General features: G+C 39.4%; 2 protein-coding genes and 1 long non-coding RNA gene across 7 annotated transcripts; 1 reads left to right on the top strand and 2 right to left on the bottom strand.

The window, feature by feature from the left end:
- Window positions 1-230: 230 nt before the first annotated feature.
- Window positions 231-842, bottom strand: LOC129604684 (uncharacterized). The gene is made up of 2 exons (XR_008695766.1): window positions 728-842; window positions 231-516 (listed from the first exon to the last, which is right to left on the bottom strand). It is a non-coding gene; the product is annotated as an uncharacterized LOC129604684 (long non-coding RNA).
- Window positions 843-7112: 6270 nt separating this feature from the next.
- Window positions 7113-18279, top strand: LOC114860826 (G2/M phase-specific E3 ubiquitin-protein ligase-like). 4 transcript variants are annotated; one of them, XM_041072066.2, is made up of 12 exons: window positions 7113-7445; window positions 7755-7838; window positions 8361-8444; window positions 8567-8992; window positions 9283-9346; window positions 9467-9614; window positions 9691-9783; window positions 10080-10183; window positions 10370-10590; window positions 13043-13243; window positions 13440-13629; window positions 17384-18279. In XM_041072066.2, exons 1-12 carry the CDS (start codon window positions 7332-7334, stop codon window positions 17689-17691), a joined length of 2037 nt encoding a protein of 678 aa, XP_040928000.1. In that variant the 5' UTR covers window positions 7113-7331; the 3' UTR covers window positions 17692-18279. The 4 variants fall into 4 exon arrangements, with proteins under 4 accessions (XP_040928000.1, XP_029015603.1, XP_029015587.1 ...); XM_029159745.3 differs by having other exon boundaries at window positions 7115-7445; window positions 9894-10183; XM_029159770.3 differs by lacking the exon at window positions 17384-18279 and having other exon boundaries at window positions 9894-10183; window positions 13043-13220; window positions 13440-13623.
- Window positions 17902-20120, bottom strand: LOC121202433 (uncharacterized). Of its 2 annotated transcripts, XM_041072076.2 has the most exons (4): window positions 19810-20120; window positions 19417-19500; window positions 18869-19014; window positions 18266-18399 (listed from the first exon to the last, which is right to left on the bottom strand). In XM_041072076.2, exons 1-4 carry the CDS (start codon window positions 19921-19923, stop codon window positions 18390-18392), a joined length of 354 nt encoding a protein of 117 aa, XP_040928010.1. In that variant the 5' UTR covers window positions 19924-20120; the 3' UTR covers window positions 18266-18389. The 2 variants fall into 2 exon arrangements, with proteins under 2 accessions (XP_040928007.1, XP_040928010.1); XM_041072073.2 differs by having other exon boundaries at window positions 17902-19014; window positions 19810-20105.
- Window positions 20121-22754: the final 2634 nt, after the last annotated feature.

The following is a 22754-nucleotide window of genomic DNA, read 5'->3' as shown; positions in this document are numbered from 1 at the left end:
GTGTTTTCGTTTCTAGTTGTTTTCCAGTAGTCACGCCATGTCCTGTTTTATTTTGTTAACTTCCCGTTCCAGTCAGCTGTCCACTTACCGGTTCTCAGTATCCACACCTGTCAGTAATTATGTAATCATTCTGTGTATTTAGCCACCACCGTTTCCCATAGTCCTTTGCCAGATTGTTGTATTCGAGTTTCATTAGTGTTCCGTGTTTCCTGAGCGTTCCGTGTTTCCCGTGTTTTCGTGTTCCGTGTTCCAGTACCTTGTTTCCATCCGGCTGTGTTTCATGAGTGTTCCGAGTTTCGTTCGTGTTTCTTTGTTCCGAGTTTCCTGTGTCTCCGTGTATCCTGCCTGACCCTGGACTGCTACTGACCGTGAGTTTGCCTGATCCCTGCCTGTATTTTTGCCGTGACCATTTTGTGTATGACCTGGACCGTCTGACCGTGCCTTAAGAAATAAACCTTTTTTTGATCGTAATCCTGCCTCCGTGCTGTGCATGTGGGTCCGCCGCCTGCCCGAGTCCTGACAGAAAGAATAAAACATGTAAAAATGATTTTATATTAGTTTATCGAGCTATGCTCCCAAACAGGCTGTAGTTGTGTTATGAATATTCTGTTGTATTAATTCAGGCTGCTTATTGGCAACCATTAGTATTAGCGTTAGCAGCTAATCAAGTTGTGTATTATATAAATCAATAAATTAAATGAAATGTGAAATTGCCAGTTAGACATACCTTGTGCCAGTCGAAGTGTAACCACTTCAACAGCCTCCCATTCGACTTCAGAGTCAGAGAACATATGGTTCTCTGACTGGTTCATTAGCTTCAAATTCTACTGTGAGGAATTCTTCAGATTCTACTGTGAGGAACCTTGGTGTCATCTTTGACCAGGATCTCTCTTTTACATCATACATTAAACAAATCTCCAGAACCGCCTACTTCCACCTTAGAAATATAGTTAAAATCAGAAGCATCCTCTCTCAGAGCGATGCAGAGAAACTGATCCATGCATTTGTTACCTCTAGGCTGGACTACTGTAACTGCTTACTCATAGGATGTCCTAACAGCTCCTTAAAAAGCCTACAGCTTATTCAAAATGCTGCAGCCAGAGTTCTGACAGGACTTAGAAAGAGAGATCACATTTCTCCTACATTAGCTTCTCTGCACTGGATGCCTGTAAAATGTAGGATAGAATTTAAAATTCTCCTACTCACCTACAAAGTACTCAATGATAAAGCTCCTTCTTATCTTAAAGACCTCATAGTTCCTTATGCTCCCAGCAGAACACTTTGTTCTCAGAGCGCTGGGCTACTTGTGGTTCCTAGAGTGTTTAAATGTAGAACGGGGCAGAGCTTTTAGCTACCAAGCTCCTCTCCTCTGGAACCAGCTCCCTCTTCAGGTTCGAGAAGCTGACACACTCTCCACCTTTAAGAGCAGGCTTAAAACCTTCCTTTTTGATAAAGCTTATAGTTAGAGATGGTTGAGGTCACTTATTGTTAGTCACAGGAACCATCTCTTAGTTAAGCTGCAATAGACATAGACTGCTGGGGAACTTAATTTATACACTGAGCTCCTCTGTTTCCTTCTACCTCCTCTGTCCAATAACCTCTCATCATTGTCCCATGTTTAACTAACCTTGTCTCTTTCTCTCCAGTAGTTGTGCTTCTCTCCCTTTCTCTCGACCCCCCCCCCCCCCCCCCCCCCACACTCTCTCTCCCTCTCTGTCCTCACCTACAGGTATCATTGGACTCAAACTTTGGTGTCTGTGATGGGCAGCTGCGGATCCAACCATCCTGCCTGCATCCAGTCCCTGGTCCTACCATCCTGCCTGTGCTCTGTTGTTGCTTGTTGTTGCTTGTTGCTGTTGCTGTGCTTTTCTCTCTCTCTATCCTCTTTCCCCAACCGGTCGAGGCAGATGGCCGCCCACATCCAGTCTGGTTCTGCTGGAGGTTTCTTCCTCGTTAGAGAGGGAGTTTTTCCTCTTCACTGTTGCTATCAAATTAAATGCTTGCTGTATGTGGGATTTGTTGGGTTTAGTTGTGTGAGGTTTTAAACCTTAGTTTGTAAAGTGCAGTGAGCCTAAAAGAGAGTGTAGAGAGCTTAAAACACAATTTCAGACGGGCCCTGTGTGCAATCTACAGCGCTTTTTGGCATGAAAAGTTACAGACACCTTACTGAGACATCAAGGTCCAATTCTTTAGCATTGTGTAGCATGAAAAAAGCGTGTGCAAGTTTTATTTACAGATTTTATAAACATCCAGTTCATTTGACCATTTTCTCAACCAGTTTGTTTGAAAGTTGGGTTATTGCAACTACATTTTTTTAGAGCAGAAATGTTTCTCAAGGAGCTTCTACATTATACGTCTTTCATGGGGTACATGGTCTTCACACCTTCTCAAAGTCCTTTGTTCAACTACGCTGTTGGTCCTTTGAGGGTGACCTACTGTTTGGACAGACACTAATTTCCTTCATACAGCATTATGTTAACAAAGTCTTGATTTGAGCGGAACCTTTAAAGTTATTGATCCATGAAAAAAAAAATTGTTAAGCAGTTTACAAATATATCTAGTTTTCATGGCTCAGGTGAAGTTGTGTGAAAGTTGAGTCATGTCAACTCTTTCAGTCTGGAGCAAAAACAAGCTTCTACAGTTCTTCTTAGGGGAGGGTTCATCACACCTACTCACTTTTGTGTCTTTTGTGTACGTAAGGAGCCAGTTCTTTGCAAGTGTGAAGTAAAGCCAAACTGGAGTATACTATGGAACTTCCCTCAGACTGAGGAAGCTTTTGGTCTTTGTCAGTTGTCATTTATTCATTTATTCTTGGCTGGTTGAAAAAAAAGTGCCAGTAAATTTAGTGCTAAACATTAAAATACAGTAATACGTAGTATAATTAGAACAAATGAAATATCCATGTGGATGTTGACTGAATGTTTGACTAAAGGGCATTGTATTCAAAACTGCTGTAATTTTCTACTTACTTAGACATAATAATAATAATAATAATAATAATAATAATAATAATAATAATAAAATAACTTTAAGTTCACTTATAAACTACTTTACATTTAAGACACTCATGATGTTTGTGTACTACAGCGAAAATTTGCCACTCCTGTAAGGTCACGTTAGTTGTACTTGTAAATTAAGTCACGATTTGTGCATAATTTTAACGCCCCAAATTATAAGTGTAAGCATAGTATAGCCCCACTTAGTCTACAAGTACAAATTTAGTTACGCACACACAGCTCGGTTTGCGCACACACAGAATTGATTACACATGCACGCATCTGGTTACACACGCACAGATCGGTTTACGCACGCACAAATCTAATTTGACTCTAATTTGACTCCATAGCAGCACTTATTCTAAACCTTAACTTATCACTTGAGTACAGCTTCACATACTGACATGCAATCTGATTATTAATTCGTTGCTTCTGAAGGTTTCAGAATGTCTTACGTTTTTGTTAGTGATCATGAGGAACTACAGCTGGTAAGTGATTTGTGCCACTGAAGCAAACAGGTCGGTCCAGACAGGAAGGTCCAAGGAGATGAGGACACAGTCAGCTGACAGCTCAGGACGTAGGGATGCCTTCAATTCAATTCTACATGAAGCATTGCCACTGCTGCTGTTCTACAATCAGCTCTATCAAGCCTTATCCTGGTTGACCAGAGGTTGGAGGATTAAGGTACTGTGAGACACTGAACCTCATGGAGAATATTTTTACCATCACAAACAGGAGCTCCTATAACAGCACACACACCCCTGTACTTACGTCGAAGTGAGGAAGTGAGGACCTCCATTGACATAATGCCTTTCCTAGCCCCTTACCGTAACCATAACTATCACAACTAAAGACAGATGTCTAACCCTTGCTCCAATCGAAACCAAAACTCTAACCTCAGCCCTAAAATCACATCTTAACAACCAAACAGGCCAAAATGTCCTCACTTTGTCATACTGTCCTTACTTTGATAGGAAAGTACGTTTTTTCAAACACACACACACACACACACACACACACACACACACACACACATACACACACACACACACACACACACACACACACACACACACACACACACACACACACACACACACACACACACAATAAGACAAGGACACGTCACAGCGGTTCAGCAACTATTACTCTACATCTGGACTGGATCAGAAACAGCACTAGACCACGTCTCCACACAGTTATTAGGCTTTTTATAGTAACAGTACTGGAAATATTAAGATTGATATCCTCAGGTCAGAAACAAAAACATCTCTATGTTACAAACCTAGGCCTAAGGCCTAACTAAGGCCTGTGAAATGCTCTCCTTAGCTATTTTATATTTTGATCATTCCTGTTAATTTTGTGTTGTTTTCTTTTGTTTCTATCTCCGGGAAGTAACCACCACCACAGCCCCCCCCACACACACACCCACACCCACACATGCAGTATGTAAACACACCTCCTCATTATTGGGAAGGAAGCAACAGACCTACCCAGGTCTGCAGATGCAAAGATAAGATGTTGGCACAACTGTGTGTGTGTGTGTGTGTGTGTGTGTGTGTGTGTGTGTGTGTGTGTGTGTGTGTGTGTGTGTGTGTGTGCGTGTGTGTGTGTGCGTGTGTGTACTTGCATCAAAGTGACATTAAGATGTGATTTTAGGGCAGAGGTTAGAAATGTGTTGAGTTCGGATTAGAGCAATGATTAGACATCTGCCTTTAGTTGTAATTGTTAGGGTTAGAGTATGGTGATGTGATATGTTGATGGAGGTAAAAGAATGTGCGTGTGTGTTGGGGGGTCTGTAAAGTGGCAGAGAAAGTAGTTCACACCATATTTTACAGTAGTAAGTCCAATATTAACAGTCCCCTCCCTTCCTGTAATTATAGCACGTTTTGACATATGACCCACGCATGTTCAGTATGTGTGGGTGTGTCTCCTACAGCATAGTATAGAGGGCTATAATACTGTTGAATTTCTACAGGCTTTTTGTTGTCTTATACTTATTTAACTTTTCTGTTTATTCTTTCAATTTTGATTAGTAAAATCATATCATATCATATCATATTTGTTCCTTAATATTATTTCTTTTGTTCGTACTTTTTTTTGTTTATGTTGTCATAGGCTCACAGTAAGTCTATGTTTCCTCCACACTATGACACCTGAGTGTGTCTCCAGTGGCTTAATAATATTTAGTCTGTCTTTACTGCCTGTGAATAATCATGACTGAAGGCAGCACATATTAAAAACACCTGCTGGGACTTTGTTTGTGTGTGGTTGGGGTTGGAGAGGTTCTGGGTTGTGTTTCAGTCCTGAGCTTCACTTCCAGATGCATGGCTCACAAAAAAGAATATTCTCTACTCAGCACCAAACTTGTGTGTTTGTTTTAATGCAGGCTCCTCAAAATGACTTTTGACTCAAGTATCACATCACAGAGACTGATCGTCTCTGTGGTCCCTCCAGCCCACAGATAACAAACACTGATGTACTGTACACACTAATGTTAACGAGTCTCTTCTCCACAGTCTGACCTTCCACTAAAGGTCAGAAGGGATGTCAGCCAGTAAAAATATGTTTCTGTGTAACATCTTTGAACGATTCGCTGGCTACAGTGACTCGCTTGTCCAGCACATACTGTAGACAAAGACAGACATACTGACTGAGCTTCTCCGCTGGTTAAGAAAACACAGCAACTGCCAACACCGTCAGATGCTGGATCTAGCTAATATTAAAAACTCTCTGTAAATCACACATTATTCTATATAATGTTACTCATTCCTTCTTCTAAACATAGTGTAGGAATGAACATGAGACTTGTGTTTAATGAACATGAACCTAATTTATGGCAGATCACCCCTCACAGCATTGGAAGAATGTTTTCAGTAGGGTCTGCAGGCATTCAAGGCGAAGTCCAGTTCAAGGAGGTTGTCATATCACAGACTTCATCAAACTACTGCTGTGTGTGGTGATGTGTCTATTGATTTAAACATGCTAAAACACATATAAGTAAAGACGTACATGTACGCCACCTAATGTTCAGGCATCTGTATTTATTATTATTAGAGTGTTCCAGTCCCAGGACAGGTCACAAGTCCACCACAGGCCACATGTACAGACAACTTAGCCTTGGACCCCTTGCCCTGACATCTGTGGTCAGCACTGGAACCGCCCCCCTCAAGGCTACGTCCTGTAAACCAGCAACAGCACATCTGGAAAGCAATCCTTCAAACTCTTAAAGTTCACAGAGGAAACCACCCTCATTGGCCTCATTTGCTTTACAGGAGTGTGATAGGCTGTCTGGTGTCATGGTGGAGCTCCACACTCTCAAGAACATCAGGTCCCTCATTAAGGAGGCTCAGCAAAGGTTGTACTTCCTGGGGCAGCTGAAGAAGCTTCACATCCCTGTGAAGATGCTAGTGAACTTTGATACTGTCTTCATCAAATCCACCCTCACCTTCTCCATCACAGTCTGGGTTGCTGCAGCCAGAGATAAAATAATCATATCATCTAGGTGATTGGCTACCGTCTCTCCAGGAGCTGGTGCCACACCTCTCCGTCCATACCACAGTATTCAGTATCCATTTTAGTTTTGAATGGGTGTTTTGTCATCCTGTTGTGTTACTTTTTGCTTAGAATAGAAGAAATGTTTTCTGTTTTTTGAGTGTTTGGGTTTGTGTGGGTGTTTACTTTCAATTAATGAATCCTACTTGTGTTCACTCTGATGCTCTGATGGGTCCAAGAAACAATTCATAAATGCGTCTTTGGCGTCATTTTACGTGACAGGCCGTGTCTTTATCAGAGTCTTTGGTATGGGGTGCCAAATGTAAAAGTAGCACCTATAACTAGTTTTCTCACATTTAACTAAATGACACAACATGTTTTCTCACATTTAGTTAAATGTGCAAAAGTCTAAATGTAAATGTTAAATATAAATGTAAATGTTAAATGTGAATATATTTTTTAAACGTTAAATCTAAATGTTAAATGTAAATGTTAAATATAAATGTTAAATGTAAATGTTAAATGTTAAATATAAATGTTAAATGTAAATGTTAAATGTTAAATGTAAATGTTAAATGTAAATGTAAATGTTAAATGTAAATGTTAAATGTTAAATGTAAATGTTAAATGTAACAGTTAAATGTTGGCCAAGTGTAAAACTGAATATTCATGATATATGCAAATACCCTCCACCCCTACCCTCAAACGTCGCTCGTGGTGCTCATCTCAGATCAGTGACGCGGACTCACACACCTCAAGCCGTGCGAACAGCCCCGCCCACATCTGACTCTGGATCGGCGGACAATACTGGAGGGAAAGCTGAAGTCTAATGAAGCCATCATGGCCGTCAGCTCCGGCTCTCTCCCGTTATCAGAAATTGAACGGGCTGTAACGGCAGGTGTGCGGGCTGCACTTCAAGCTGCTGTTCCGCAGGCGTTGAATACACCATTAACGGTGAGTTAAGTAGGTTTGAATGGAATATTTCTATTGCACCTGTCGGGAATTACAGTTAGCTAACTTTACTAGCTAGCCGTCTTACGTAAGGTAGTTGCAAGCTACAGTATAAACAAAGGTTTTGTGACCGATACTCTTTCTCTAAGCTGTTCAACTTTATTAAACGACTCCTTATTTTATTTGGCTAATTTTTGCTTTTAACTTTTTCAAAATGAAAACATTGTATGTAAGACTATGTATGACTTTGTATTGATTGACAATTAAAGTCAATCAAAACCGTCAATATTAAAATACAAGCTCTTATTTCAGGTCTCCACACTACCAGATGACACACACAGGCACCCAGGCACAGCCACTGCCAGCCTAGCTACTGCTGTCACATCACTGAGATCAGTAAGTGATGCTGTGGTTACATTAATGCACAGGGCGACAAAAAGACTCAAAAAAGGCCATGCATCCAAACAGTGCCCATGTCAGAATGTGATGGAACCGTGGATTCTGCTTTTTCAGAGACGAGTGTTATAGCTCTGCTTGGTCCATATCACATATGATATTGTGCTTTGATTAATTTACAATATATTAACTTTTTTCCACGTCATTTTTAACTTGCACTCACTTCACCAGTGTACATAAAGCAAGTTTTGCTTCATGTACACTGGTGAAGTGAGTTCTATATGTTTATGTTAAGCATTGGTCACATTGGGCTGACACAGCTTGTAATATGAAACATTAAAAGGATATAATGTTTTGCATTGAAAAATGCTGATCAACTTTATTAAACGACTCCTTATTCTATTCGGCTAATTTTTGCTTTTAACTTTTTCAAAATGAAAACATTGTATGTAAGACTATGTATTGATTGACTATGAAAGTCATTCAAAACTGTCAATATTAAAATACAAGCTCTTATTTCAGGTCTCCACACTACCAGGTGACACACACAGGCACCCAGGCACAGCCACTGCCAGCCTAGCTACTGCTGTCACATCACTGAGATCAGTAAGTGATGCTGTGGTTACAAGTGTCTGAACAGCATTAAATGTCAGCCTAAATGCATATAAGCATTACACTTATTACAGTTCACTATACAACGATATTCTGTCTGCTTGTTTTCAATACAGGTGCCTCTGCCATCCATCCCTGGACGTCACGTGTATCGATCAAGACACATAAACAGAAGGCATGTCAAAACATACACTAAGGAAGTTGTGTGTTTGCCTTTTTCACTGGAGTCATCACTCTTTGTTATTCCCAGAGGAGATTCTCGGAGTAGGTTAGCTGAAGCTGGCCTTATTGGAAAAATGTCATTTTCTACTGAATGGACTGAAGACCAATTAAGATGGGAAATAACAGCTATTTTCAGACGAGTATTTGGGTTATCAGAACACCAGTTATTACCGTTTCAGTTTTTGAGCACCATCAAGGGGTGCAAAAAACTAATGAAACCACAGGTCACCTCCAATTTCCCCTGGGGTGGTAAAGAAGTTGCTTCCATGTGCTCCAACTTTTGTATGTACATCATGGCAGAAATGGAAGCTCCATCACAGGTGAGCATGTTGTTGCATACATTTCCAATTTGAACTTGTTGGTCTAACTACAAATGATATCACTTACTCTCTGCAATCATTAAGCCTTATGTAATTTAATGTTTATAAGGTATTTTTGACTACACACTAAAATGAACAAAAATAAACTGTTTAATATTCAAAGTCAACCTGGAGCACATAGCTCAACCCAAAACCCACCTCTAAACACAGGATAGAAACAATAACTTTTAACATAACACTTTTTAACAATGCTTTTTTCCTGTTATGTATATCCTATCCTTTTTATACAGAATTTGCTTGTGGAACTCTCTGATGACAGTGATTTTGAAAGCCAAGCTCCACAACTAAGGAGATGTGAGTAAAAAGAAAAGAAAATGTCTGTCATGCAAATCACAACCAATCTACAGTAGGTTAGATGGTAAGATCATTTATTTTAATAATGTGGTTATATTAATGACAGATTTTTTCATACAGCAAGACGGACGAATGTATCATCCATATCCCAGAGGGAACAATATGAAAGGCAGGAGGGTGAAGAAACCAGGCCTCAAGCTGACATTGAGATGGAATTACATGAACAGCGAGGACCGAATCAAGCTACTACTCACTTCACAGATTTTATGTATGAATGTGTTTATTCAGTTGTTGTTGGCCGTTTTATGATATGGAATTTATTTTTACCTTTTATATATTTTTAGTCCTGTTTATGTTGATGATGAAGAAGCCATTGAGGAGGCCATCAGACGCAGTCTTTCAGAAGAGGCAGGATCTTCATCCTTACAGGATTCAAGGTAATCTTACATGGCATATATAACATTTCAGTAAAGTATTTGTAGTGTACCTCTCAGATGGACATTAATTTTGATTTTGGTTTGTTTACTTTTGATCACTTATCTTGAAGATTTGCAAGAACACTGTCCAAAGAAGAAATAACTGGAATTGTAAAAGCACACAGTGAGAGGGTTGTTACGACATCTTACAAGCCAATCTACATCAGTCGAGGGAACCTGTGGACAACTGCCCTCAGACAGTTTAGCAGACAGAGATTTGCTGAGAGCACTCACATGCTATATGTGACCTTTGCCAGTGATGAAGACATCACTGAAGATGCTGAAGACCTTGGAGGGCCTAGGCGGGAATTCTTTCGTCTACTTGTAAAAGCCATCTACAAGGAGAGTGGAGCTTTTGAAGGTGCTTTTTCATAAGTTGCTCTAATTACACGTTTCAATTACGAGACCTATCTTAATAGGAGATAATTTAGCTACACATATGCAGTGTTAGTAAAGATCAAAGTTAGGGTTGTTGGTTTTGATTTTTATACACTATTCACATATTTTTGTATTTATTGTACTATGCAATATTTTGTCATTTTCTTAGAGTCTTCAAATGGCTTTATTCCAAGACTCAACATTACCCATGTGCAAAATGGATTGTATCGCACTATTGGACAGATGATGGCCACTATCATAGTCCAGGGTGGTGAGTCTCCAGCTCTGCTTTCCCCTCTTGTGGTGGGCTACCTCTTGACAGGGCACTTTCAATTCAATGTGACTCCAGATGATGTAGCTGACATGGAGCTGAGAGAAGCCCTCAAGAAGGTATATGCATGGCCCTAACCTCAATATTAAGCACATTTATGTTAAACGAGTGCCTCTTTTAATTAGTGGGAGAGCTGAACAGCTCTCACACTATTGATATCTTCGCTCTTTATTAGTGGGAGAGCTGAACAGCTCTCACACTATTGAGATCTTCGCTCTTTATTAGTGGGAGAGCTGAACAGCTCTCACACTATTGATATCTTCGCTCTTTATTAGTGGGAGAGCTGAACAGCTCTCACACTATTGAGATCTTCGCTCTTTATCACAGTGAATGCTGCAAAGCATTCACTGTATTGTTTTTCTAAGCTTTATTAGTGGGAGAGCTGAACAGCTCTCACACTATTGTTATCTTCGGTCTTTATTATTATTTTTCTTCTAATTATTCCGCCCTTTTTTCGATTGCTATCTACTTTTTAACGCTTCATCGTAGAATCGTCGTTCAACTTTCTAAATGTGTGTCATCTTTAGGAGATGTGGGCTATTACTTTTTATGTTTTCAGCTTTTCAACTTTTAATGTTATTCAACTTTTTTCATCGTTTTTTTATAATGGTCGTCTATGGGAATCGTCGTTCAACTTTTTGTCAACTTCCCTCTTTTCATCAGCTTCTGTCATCGTCATACTTTGGCGTAGAAACGTCATTTCAACTTCAAAAGCGTCCATCAACGTTCAACTTTCTCCTTGTAAATCAGCGTTGTCGTATCTTCTATACTTTTCGACTTGTGAGCGTTTAAATATCGTGTGGCTTTTGTTAAATTTTCAGCTTTTCCATTAGTGTGTATTGGCTCTGCTAGAGTGCGTGATGTCACAGCTACAGTGAGAAGGTGCGCTTTTTTAAGACAGAACTTCTGTCTTTAACTTGTCACTACAGCCACAATTTTTACTCTATCAACGTAATTACTTCACTAAATCGTAGTCATACTTGTCTTCTTTCTAATGATGTGTCTGGATATACCCTCAGACCTATACTTTAGTCGCTATCAACCTCAAAGCGCAGAGACATCCTGAAATTCTCCCATAGACTCCAATGATAATTTTCGGCAGACGTCTGGGGAGAAAAACAGAGGAGACATATTTTGAAATTGCCACTGTGGCTACAAGCTTTTGTCCTTAAACATAAAATTCACACCATTTGCTCATTGAAGCCTTGGGACTCGTAAAATGAAATAATTTTTGTGATAACTATTATGCTTTAGCTGGAACGAGCCTGTTTATACAGGGTGAAACTCTGCTTTTACAGAGCAGAGTGAGCCTGATTTTCCCGCCTTTCGTCTCCATGGCGACGGCGCAGCTGCAGATTTGACTGACAGGTCAAACTGCTGATGCTCAGTGTACAGAGCAGTTCCATGCTTGTTACTGATTAGTCAACTACACTATTGGATTGTGTAGTAATTAAGCACGCACTTCCTCTAAATCCTTTCAAAATAAAAGCACCAAGCCAAATAATTAGCTTTAAAAGCAGTATTTCCGCTTTTAGTAGGATAATTAGGACTATTTAAAGATAGATTAACAGTTTAGTAATTACCCACACATGCTTCCTCTACATCCTTTCAAAATAAAAGCACCAATGCCAATTATTAGCTTTAACTGCACTGTTTTTGCCTTTGAATGGGTAATTATGATTATTAATGGGTAATTAAAGATTAATTGACAGTTATGCTATTACCCCCACACATTTCCTCTAAATCCTTTCAAAATAAAAGCACCAATTACAATTTATTACCTTTAATGGCAAGATTGATTAAAAAAAATTGTGGTTCTGAATACTTACCAATCGTTAATGGGACTACTTTAGAGTTCAGTAAATAGCCACTCAAACTTATTAGGGTGCTTTTATTCTGAAAGGGCTAAATCTAAATCTTTTGCTTTAATAGGGCTATTCTTGCTATTGAATGATAAATTATGACTATCTAATGACTATTTTATAGTTTAGTAATCGCCCACACACAACCTCTAAATCCTTTCAAAATAAAAGCACCAATGTAATTTATTACCTAAATGGCAAGATTTTTGTTTCTGACTGGTAAATTTCTACTAGTTATTAAAATATTACACAGTTAGGTAATTATTTACAAATACTTTCTTCAAATCAAAAAGCTAGTCAGCTTATTTATGATTGTCAACAATGCACATTGGTCAACCTTTTAATCTTTGACATCTTTTAACCTTGGTCAACTTTTGAATCATTGTCATCTCTTTAATATTGTCATAGTATGACCTTGGTCATCTTTTTAATCATCATCTTTTTAATCGCCATCTTTTGTCATCGTTTTAATCTTTGTCAACGTTTTCTCGTTTTCATCGTTTTCATCGTTTTGCCGTAGTCAACTTTTTGACGTCAGCAGCTTAATCAGCGTTTGTCATCGTTGCGGCAGCAGATCAGCTCTCCCACGTAATTTCTCGAGAAATTACTTTTTCTAGTTCATGGTTGTGTTTGCTTTATTGACCTTGAGGTTGATCAAGCTGCATCAAAGGATGAGTTGGATCAAGCCATCGGATACTGTGAATCATGGCAGTACCAAATCGAAGGTCTTCCAAATCCAGTCACTATGGACAACAAGGATGCATTTGTGAAGAGTGCAATACTTTTCCATGTTCTTATACAACGACAGAGCTGCTATGATCAGTTAGGTGAGGGGTTGAAGCAGTATGAAGTGAGTTTCAACGTCATTCAATTTTTCTTTCACAGTTGCAGTATGTTAGCCTACTGTATGTTTGAATGTGTCATTTCATCATTAGTTATAACTGTTTTTACACTTTTTCCTGCAAGTATAAATTTGGGTTGAATAAGTGCAAAAGGTTTGGAATGTGTAATAGTGTTTCTAATAGTGTTTTTTCTTTCATTCCTAGGTTTTTTCACTTCTCAAAGAAAACCCTGGTATTCGGGTTCTTCTTGAGATGCCCCAAAAATGCAACGATGTCACAGATGATGATGTAGCTACTCTTCTAAAACCTGTCTATTCTGTTCTTGGAAGTAACAAAAGACCAAGAGAGGAGTTATTGGTGGTCAAGTTCAGAGAGTTTCTCCATTGTGTACAAGGTAATTAATTGTCTTTCCCATATAAGTTCTAAGTTACAGTCGTAGCACTTCAAAGCGACCACCTTTTTTACCGCAGTACGTGCGCGTCGCCAGCACGCCACGGGTGCGTCCCCGACTAAGGATTTTTAATCCTGCAGCAAGCTGAAAAAAATCAGGGTGCTAGTCTCGTGTTAACCACCAGGTGGCGCAAAGACGTGAGGTCTGACTGTTCATTTCTATCTGTGTCTGCACATTAAGCACAAAAAACGATGGCATGGTATTGTATCATTAAATGTAGAGTAGTTCATTTTATATTATATTTAATTTTTTTTATAAATTAATTATTATAAATAGTTAGATTATTATGCGCCTTTGCTCGCTAGTGTGGGCTAGTGTTTGTTGTCAATTGCCGAAGCTGCTGATGTTTTTACACAGTTTTCAGGCCAGCCGAGAGACACAGTCCCTCCTCCAGCCAATCCAATAGAATAATATAAGTATAATAACATAAAATAGGAATCTATATTTATTCATCAATCTGTGTTATAAATGTATTTTATATGCATATTTGCACTCGTCTTCTGGTGTGTTGATCATGAGGAAAAAATACAAAACAAACTGGATTTGTTTCGTTTCGTCCTCTCTTTATATGAGCGACAAACGGAATTCAAGTGTTGTTGTTTTTTCGACACAAGGCACGGAGTTGGATTTAAAGCTGATTTTTCGTTTTGAGAAAAAAGCAGAGAACGAAAAACTAAGTCGTTCTCTCGTTATAGCAGCGTTTAAGTTTAACCAAACTCTTAAAATTTACTCAGACCGCAATGACCTATAGTTTGCTCTGACTCTGAATGAAAAGCCCGAATGACAGATGATGTGTCCAGGTAGAGCTTAACCAGAAATGTATGCATGTGATAATGCAGGCAACGAGAGAATCGGGGAAGTGGCGTCACCGTCTGAAGCAGACAGTGATGTGACGTTCCAACGATGGTGCTGAGGAGCCACTTATTCATAGGCAGATCACTTGGATCAAGTTGTCAATGCGTGCTAGTGTTTGTTGTCAAATGCTGATCTCGCTGCTGCCTTATACAGTATGTCCTTGTGTGTAAGTACTGTGTCGGGTCTGTGTACGTTCTACCTTTGATTTCCCCCTCTAAAATAAATCAAGCCGTTTTCTAGGTAAATTATCCAGAAAATAAAATACAAAGAACATCCGCTTCCTTATTTGTCTTGATATAAGCGAAAAACGGAATTTAATCACAGCACTGTGTTAAAACCAAATAAACGAGCTGAAAACAGTGTTTTCAAAACTAGACCTGGAATTAGATTTAAAGCCGTTTCCCGTTTTCTCGTTTTGTGGAAAAAAAGATTTTATTCTGGGGGACAAATCAAACAGTTGGAACATACACGGACCGTTTTCCGTTTCTCAATTAAAAAGAAACAAACGGCATTTATTCAAAGCAGCGTGTTAAAAACGAAAAATCGAGCTGAAAAGATTTAAAGCCGCTTTCCGTTTTCTCATTTGGTTTCAACGATTTGGTGCAATTAAACAGTTAAAACACTAAGACATAGGCAATGTGCCTTTTAAACGGAAGCTGCAGTATTATACTTTACCGTAATGACATTTACCACAATATCTGCAGAAAAACAATGTTTTATTACACAGGCAACATAGTGGATTTGGAACTCGCTCCGCGCGAGTTACAGCGTGTGATGTTGATTCAGTTGCAAAGCAAACTTCAAACCCCATCCCCTACTACGTATTGGCACAGAGACATTAACATATTGTCTCCACTCGGTCAATAGGTGTAAAATACTTTAGCTCCGAGACAAAGAAAAAGCTCCATGGGAGATCGGGCAGCGTGATCAGCTGCACCTACGTAGGCTGTGAGACGCCAAAACCTTTCACTTGACTTTTTTAAACGCTCTTCTTATGGTATTTAACACAGGTCTGGCAGACTACCACTGCTAACTTGTAGAGAATATCATATAATAAAAATAAATAAATTGTTTCTCTGCTGCTACAGCCTCGGCTGCGTTGGGTTGTTAGTGTCCCTTTCACCTGTACCATATGAAATGTGTTCCTACGAAGTTGATCAGCCGCTTTCAGAATCAGAATCGTTTTTATTCCCCAGGTTTAAAAAGGGCAAACATTATTTTTATTTACAAAAAAAAATAAAACGTTTACATGTGATTTGTCCGCTTTGATGTAGACAAAACTCTTGAAAGCATTTTACTTTACATTCCGTTTATTTTGTTAGTCCCACTTTCATATGTGTCTGTTTAATAAAAGTGGGCGGGGCTATCTGTCCCGTAGCAAAGGTAAGCGCTGACTGTGGGGGCTGGGCACATCAACATACAGGACAAAGACCTGTGTTCCTCTGCTTCAGCCTCCTCTTTCAGCCTGTTGTAATTGCAAATGCTGCACTGAGCTCTCTTTTACTTTGATGAGTTTTGTGTCTACATGAAAGTGGGCAGAACAACGTCCATGCGTGCGTCACGCTGAAAGCGGCTGGTGAACCTCTTGGGAACATGGCTCTAGCTCTGCAATGACTTTATGTGGTACAGGTGAAAGGGAAAATAACGAAATAAACGGAATATAAAAAGGAAACGCTTTCAAGCGTTTTCTGTTTATATTTTTAATGCACATTTATTAAAACTGTACTATCGTTTTTTCGTAATTTTTGGTGACGTTACAGTGCAAACCGTATGGGATTTTTTTTAAACAAATAAAAATAATGTTTGCCCTGTTCAAACCTGGGGAATAAAAACGATTCTGATTCTGAAAGCGGCTGATCACTTTCGTAGGAACACATTTCATATGGTAGAGGTGAAAGGGAGACTAACAACCCAACGCAGCCGAGGCTGTAGCAGCAGAGAAACGCAGATCTTTGTCCTGCGTGTTGATGCGTGTTCACCCAAACTTGATGGGTGTACAGTCATCTTTTCAGAAAATTTTTAGCATTTGCATGTTGTTGTAAATGAATAACGAAATCAACAAAATCTACGTTTAAAAAAACAGTGAAGACTTCCGTGTCTACATGAAAGCGGGCAGAACAACGTCCGTCTATGACTCACTGCCGAAAGCGGCTGGTGAACCTCTTGGTAACATGGCTGTAGCTCTGCTAAATAATACAGGCAGCCAGGCCTATTAATCATTTGTTATTTTCTTGTATGCCAAAATATAAAAATGTTCAGTAATTACAACTTCTGCTTCCACCGGTATTCGAACCCAGAGTAAAAAATGGACACGTCAAGGCTGTTAACAATAAACAAACCATTACACCACGGAGGCGTTGTGACGTGGCTCTACATGGACCTATATAACATAAGTTTAAGACAGCCTCATAAAGGCCAGTGTGGGGGTTGATCGCCACCTATAGGCCAAATAGACGCAACACAGCTCCAACGCGCTGAAAACCCGGTGATACCGCGCTGAAAATGCAAACAGATTGCCGTAAAGGCTGACACATTGAAGTGCTACGACTGTAGCTGCATTGATGTGCTGGAACACCATGCATAATGCTAATCTAATATTGTGAATTGTGGTGAATTCTAGACATTTTTGTCTAAAATTCATCCTAGGACACTGGAGCTTGTTACTTTGTTCAAAATCTATATGACTTTAACTCGTGACACTTGCTATTGGATTATGAATGATAATTCTCAAACATTTTAATCTTCATACAACATTTATACAGTTGAAGTCTTTAAAACATTTATTGTTAGCTAGAATTGTAATGCCCACTTTTATTTGTTTTGTATCACATTCGCTCTGTAGAGAAGGAAATTGGGGAACGTCTTCATGCCCGGGACCTCACTGAGGCAGAAAAGGAGTTCATCCAGACGCTGACTGCTGGACATATCTTGGCCTTTGCAACAGGAAGCAGCCAAGTGCCAGCTACTGGGTTTCTTCCTAGTCCCAAACTGACTTTTGTCCATGATGAGACAAAACACCTTCCTGTGTCTCACACATGCTCAAATGAACTTCAAATGTTTGTTAACAAAAAGAATTTGGAAGATGACGATGAATTTGATTACCATTTTCTGGTTGCTCTCATGAATGGAGCCATTTTCAGTGCAGTGTAGTTTACAAAATCAAAGTAAGGCTGCATCGCTATACGGCAAGCCATTTTAACATTTAATAGCTAGTCTAGATGTGTTGTAGATATATTATTCAATCCTGACTAGTCCTGCAATACGTGTCCAGGCTAGCTATTAAGTGTTAAAATGGCTTGCCATACTGCTATAGACACACAAATAATTCAGAGAGATGCTCTTGCTTGTAAAGGTGTTTATTTACTCATTTACAAGCTTATGGAAGACGAATTCTTGTACTCGTTGATATGTTGTCTTTCCATTGTTTCCATCATGTTCAAGTGGGTTAATTGTGACAGCCAGTTCTTGCAGGTCTTGGTGGTTAAGTGGGCACAAGGAGACAGGTGCATGCAATGTTGATGCTGAATCTACTGTTATGTTGTTCTGTGTAGCAGCATCTGGATGGTTTAACAGGAGCGTATGTCTGTCTAGGGAGAACATTTGCAGCGGTGTCCTGTTCCCTTCAGTTGAAACTGAATGATTGTTAAACGCTGCTTTGAATGCATTCAATGTCTGATTGATCCTGGGAATGTAAACATAATGTAGACAAAATAAATCTGTATCATTGTCAACATCCAATGCTTCTGTTGACTCAAGCTCATTGAAAATGGGTGCAAACACATCTCTGCAGTTTTTGTTCAAGTCCCGATTAAATCTTTCAATGCGCTGGTTATGAACAGAGCTGCCAGTCAGAACAGAGGTCTCACCCCTGTGCAGTCTCATGTCTTGCCAAATCTGGGCATTCTCCCCCCCATAATCAGTTCTGACATGAAGGGGTCGGCCATATTTGCTGATGGCTGTGCGAAATAGATCCATAACAGTTTCAGCCATATTATTACTGGAACACTGAAGGAAGACTAAGAGTCTACTGTATCCATCCATTGCACAGTGCACAACTAATTTCCATCTGATCAGTTTATGATTCCCATCTATGTGCCATATATAATTTGGAAAAGGCACAGTGTATACCCTCCTCTGAATTGTTGCGGTTCTCCTGGACTCAATACCAGCAGCATCAATCCTTTGTACAGACTGTCTGATACGACATCTCTGCACAACAATGTTTTTCGAACGTAAATGTCCAATCAGCATAATTTGTCCTATATTAGGATGTTCCGATTTTATTTCATTGATGGTTGCATCTAATTCTTCGTCAGAAATGTTGCAAAATCTTGTGTGCCTTATGTTGTAGTCCTGCATGAGCTTGTACAACGTAGGCCGGGAGATCTGCAGGACTTTTGCCACTTCAGTAAGTGTTGTGCCAAGCGCCAGCAAACTCTCAATGTCCTCTCTGGAGATGGAAGTATGCTCATGCTATAAAGGGAGAAAGAAATAAGGATACTCAGTAATTTTTCAATGCAAAACATTATATCCTTTTAATGTTTCATATTACAAGCTGTGTCAGCCCAATGTGACCAATGCTTAACATAAACATATAGAACTCACTTCACCAGTGTACATGAAGCAAAACTTGCTTTATGTACACTGGTGAAGTGAGTGCAAGTTAAAAATGACGTGGAAAAAAGTTAATATATTGTAAATTAATCAAAGCACAATATCATGTGTGATATGGACCAAGCAGAGCTATAACACTCGTCTCTGAAAAAGCAGAATCCACGGTTCCATCACATTCTGACATGGGCACTGTTTGGATGCATGGCCTTTTTTGAGTCTTTTTGTCGCCCTGTGCATTAATGTAACCACAGCATCACTTACTGATCTCAGTGATGTGACAGCAGTAGCTAGGCTGGCAGTGGCTGTGCCTGGGTGCCTGTGTGTGTCATCTGGTAGTGTGGAGACCTGAAATAAGAGCTTGTATTTTAACATTGACGGTTTTGATTGACTTTAATTGTCAATCAATACATAGTCATACATAGTCTTACATACAATGTTTTCATTTTGAAAAAGTTAAAAGCAAAAATTAGCCGAATAGAATAAGGAGTCGTTTAATAAAGTTAAACAGCTTAGAGAAAGAGTATCGGTCACAAAACCTTTGTTTATACTGTAGCTTGCAACTACCTTACGTAAGATGGCTAGCTAGTAAAGTTAGCTAACTGTAATTCCCGACAGGTGCAATAGAAATATTCCATTCAAACCTACTTAACTCACCGTTAATGGTGTATTCAACGCCTGCGGAACAGCAGCTTGAAGTGCAGCCCGCACACCTGCCGTTACAGCCCGTTCAATTTCTGATAATGGGAGAGAGCCGGAGCTGACGGCCATGATGGCTTCATTAGACTTCAGCTTTCCCTCCAGTATTGTCCGCCGATCCAGAGTCAGATGTGGGCGGGGCTGTGCGCACGGCTTGAGGTGTGTGAGTCCGCGTCACTGATCTGAGATGAGCACCACGAGCGACGTTTGAGGGTAGGGGTGGAGGGTATTTGCATATATCATGAATATTCAGTTTTACACTTGGCCAACATTTAACATTTACATTTAACATTTACATTTAACATTTATATTTAACATTTAACATTTACATTTAACATTTACATTTAACATTTAACATTTATATTTAACATTTACATTTAGACTTTTGCACATTTAACTAAATGTGAGAAAACATGTTGTGTCATTTAGTTAAATGTGAGAAAACTAGTTATAGGTGCTACTTTTACATTTGGCACCCCATACTTTGGGAGGCTGAAAGGTTTGAGGACAGTGTGTTTGAACGTTATGAAGTTTGTTCATTACTTTGATGGATTTCATGACTCATTGCAGATTTTAGAAATGTGCTTTGTTGACAAAACAAATGATTTGTATTATGAACTACAATATCACAGGCCAGCATTTATTTTGAAGGTACAGTGTGAATAACTTGCCCCCATTTCAGGTCCTTGCTCTATCCAGCGGGTTCTGATTAGACATTAGAAATAGAAAACAAAGAAGAGCTGGTCAGCCTTGAACTTAAAATCATCCACACTTTCACAATCTTACAGTACATCTGAAAAGCACCATCAGGATTTGACTGGGCCTCTCAAAACATGGAAGGCATCTGTGACATGAACAGTCCAACATTAATCAGTTCTTAATGCAACAGTTCAGTCATTCAAAGATCAAACGTTTTTCATTTTGTTTGTCACCAAAGATGTTTTTCTAACAGATAAGTTTTAGAACACAACAAGCATGGTTGTTACACACTCAGATGCAATTATCCCCATCAGAATGGGATTACAGAGGCAGTGTCAAACCCTTTCCAGCCACCAGGACACTGATCCCAACAGGTTCAACACAGCTAAATGCTGTCACCTGGTGGCCATAATGAACTTCTACAATAAGACTGAGCGAGAGATGAAGAAGGTGGCACTTCACTGATAAAACATTAGACGATGGATAAAAGTTGACTGACGTAAAATAACGTGTTGGGGAATGAATTATATAATTGATATATTCACAATAAATTAAGGAACCACATCTTGGTAAAATCCACTCTAATGTAATCCATACCTCAGTTCAGTCTCCGTGCATTCAGACAGTTCCGCTCATAGAAACCGTGGTGCACTTCTAAAACGTGTTACCTGTCAGGACATCTGACACAAGTAAGACACAATAGGTTTAAGGATTTTAAATGAACAAGTTCGATAATTTTATTTCTTTAATAAAAACAGATGCTGCAAAGGCTGCTCCACAATTGCTTAACAAGCTCAAAAAGCATTATTCAGTAATGGCTGGTTGTTCAATGTTTGAGGTTTGTTGTCTTTGTTTTAATGCCACATTTACTGAAGCTCCTTGTAATATTGTTACATTGACAGTGTGGTGGAAATGTCCCATAAACAAGCACATGAGAGAGTTGACTTTTGGGGGATTTATACGCCACCTAATGTTCAGGCATCTGTATTTATTATTATTATTATTTATTATTTATTTATTAATGGGGAAAGCAAATCAAAAACATGGGTGTTGATCGTGCACACCAACAAATCAAAGCCAGCTGGGGAGATCAGTGCGTACACCACAAAGGTGTGATGCCAAGAGCCCAAAATCCTGAAGTTGCTTCTGCCTTTTGACCCCTCTGTCAATGGTAGAATGTCTGTCTATACCAATCAAATTGCATGCTCCATTACAGCAGCTCCACAGAAGCAGAAAGTCCAAAGTTGTCACATCTGGATAACTCACATCACTGTGAGCAGGTGAGGGAGGATTTTAAAATGATTATTGTTTGGAATGTAGTAAACCTAAGTACTAAAAACTAAACTGTCAAGTCAGGAACTCAGATTCTGCCCTAAGTGTTAGTGTAGCAACAATAGATCCATCTTCTCCATCTGTCTGGATCACTCACTTCACTGTGAGCAGGTGGAGTAGGATTTTCTAAGAAGGGAACCCCGGAAATCGGAGCAAAGCCTTAACAATGGATTTTTGTTTACTTTTTCAAATTAGAGCTAAGCATCTAGGAATTTATACCCACTGAGAGCTACAGTATATGTTCTTTTTTCTGACAGTTGAATGAAGTGCATGTAATGGGAAATGAAATGATGAGGGTCTGATCCGTGTGTGCGTAACAAGATGTCCACATGCGTAATCAAATCTGTGCATGCGTAAACCAATCTGTGCGTGCGTAAACCGATCTGTGCACACGTAAACCAATCTGTGCGTGTGTAAAATGATCTGTGCGTGCGTAACCAGATTTGTACTTGTAGACTTAGTGGGGCTATACCATGCTTACACTTATAATTTGGGATGTTAAAATTACACACAAATCGTGGCTAAATTTACAAGTACAATAACGTGACCTTAATTTGCCTCCACGCTCTGATTGGCTAATGAACAATGAAGTTATCACAGTCTTGAAAGCTCCATAAGCAGTACACAGCAACAAGCTAGTCCACTGACTGATGAATTTAATTATATTTAAATGATCAGAGAGACATGATGGCTCATATTCATGTGTATGAAGTGTGACGCTACTCTCGTGATTTGCGGAGGTGATGCAGTTGCACGAACAATAAACTGGTGTTGCTATCATACGGTAATGTAGCATGTTAGCCGACAGGCTATTAGCAAGGCCATGCTATGTTACTGTATGATGCAGCTGGAGTGGGGTATGTTCCATCCAT

This window comes from Betta splendens, chromosome 1 (genome assembly GCF_900634795.4).
Source record: "Betta splendens chromosome 1, fBetSpl5.4, whole genome shotgun sequence".
NCBI lineage: Eukaryota > Metazoa > Chordata > Actinopteri > Anabantiformes > Osphronemidae > Betta > Betta splendens.
Note: the sequence above shows the minus strand (reverse complement) of the source record. Positions and strands in the feature narration are given on the sequence as shown.

What these genes read in the sequence shown, in the direction of transcription:
- LOC114860826 (XM_029159745.3), top strand. Translation starts at nt 7,332, where the DNA reads ATGGCCGTCAGCTCCGGCTCTCTCCCGTTATCAGAAATTGAACGGGCT. An exon ending in GGAGAGTGGAGCTTTTGAAG is followed by an intron (nt 10,184 to 10,369) that starts GTGCTTTTTCAT and finishes TCATTTTCTTAG; the next exon opens with AGTCTTCAAATGGCTTTATT. An exon ending in GTTTCTCCATTGTGTACAAG is followed by an intron (nt 13,630 to 17,383) that starts GTAATTAATTGT and finishes TTCGCTCTGTAG; the next exon opens with AGAAGGAAATTGGGGAACGT.
- LOC121202433 (XM_041072073.2), bottom strand. Translation starts at nt 19,923, where the DNA reads ATGGCCGTCAGCTCCGGCTCTCTCCCATTATCAGAAATTGAACGGGCT. An exon ending in CGTTGAATACACCATTAACG is followed by an intron (nt 19,501 to 19,809) that starts GTGAGTTAAGTA and finishes CTCTTATTTCAG; the next exon opens with GTCTCCACACTACCAGATGA. An exon ending in CTGTCACATCACTGAGATCA is followed by an intron (nt 19,015 to 19,416) that starts GTAAGTGATGCT and finishes CTCCCTTTATAG; the next exon opens with CATGAGCATACTTCCATCTC.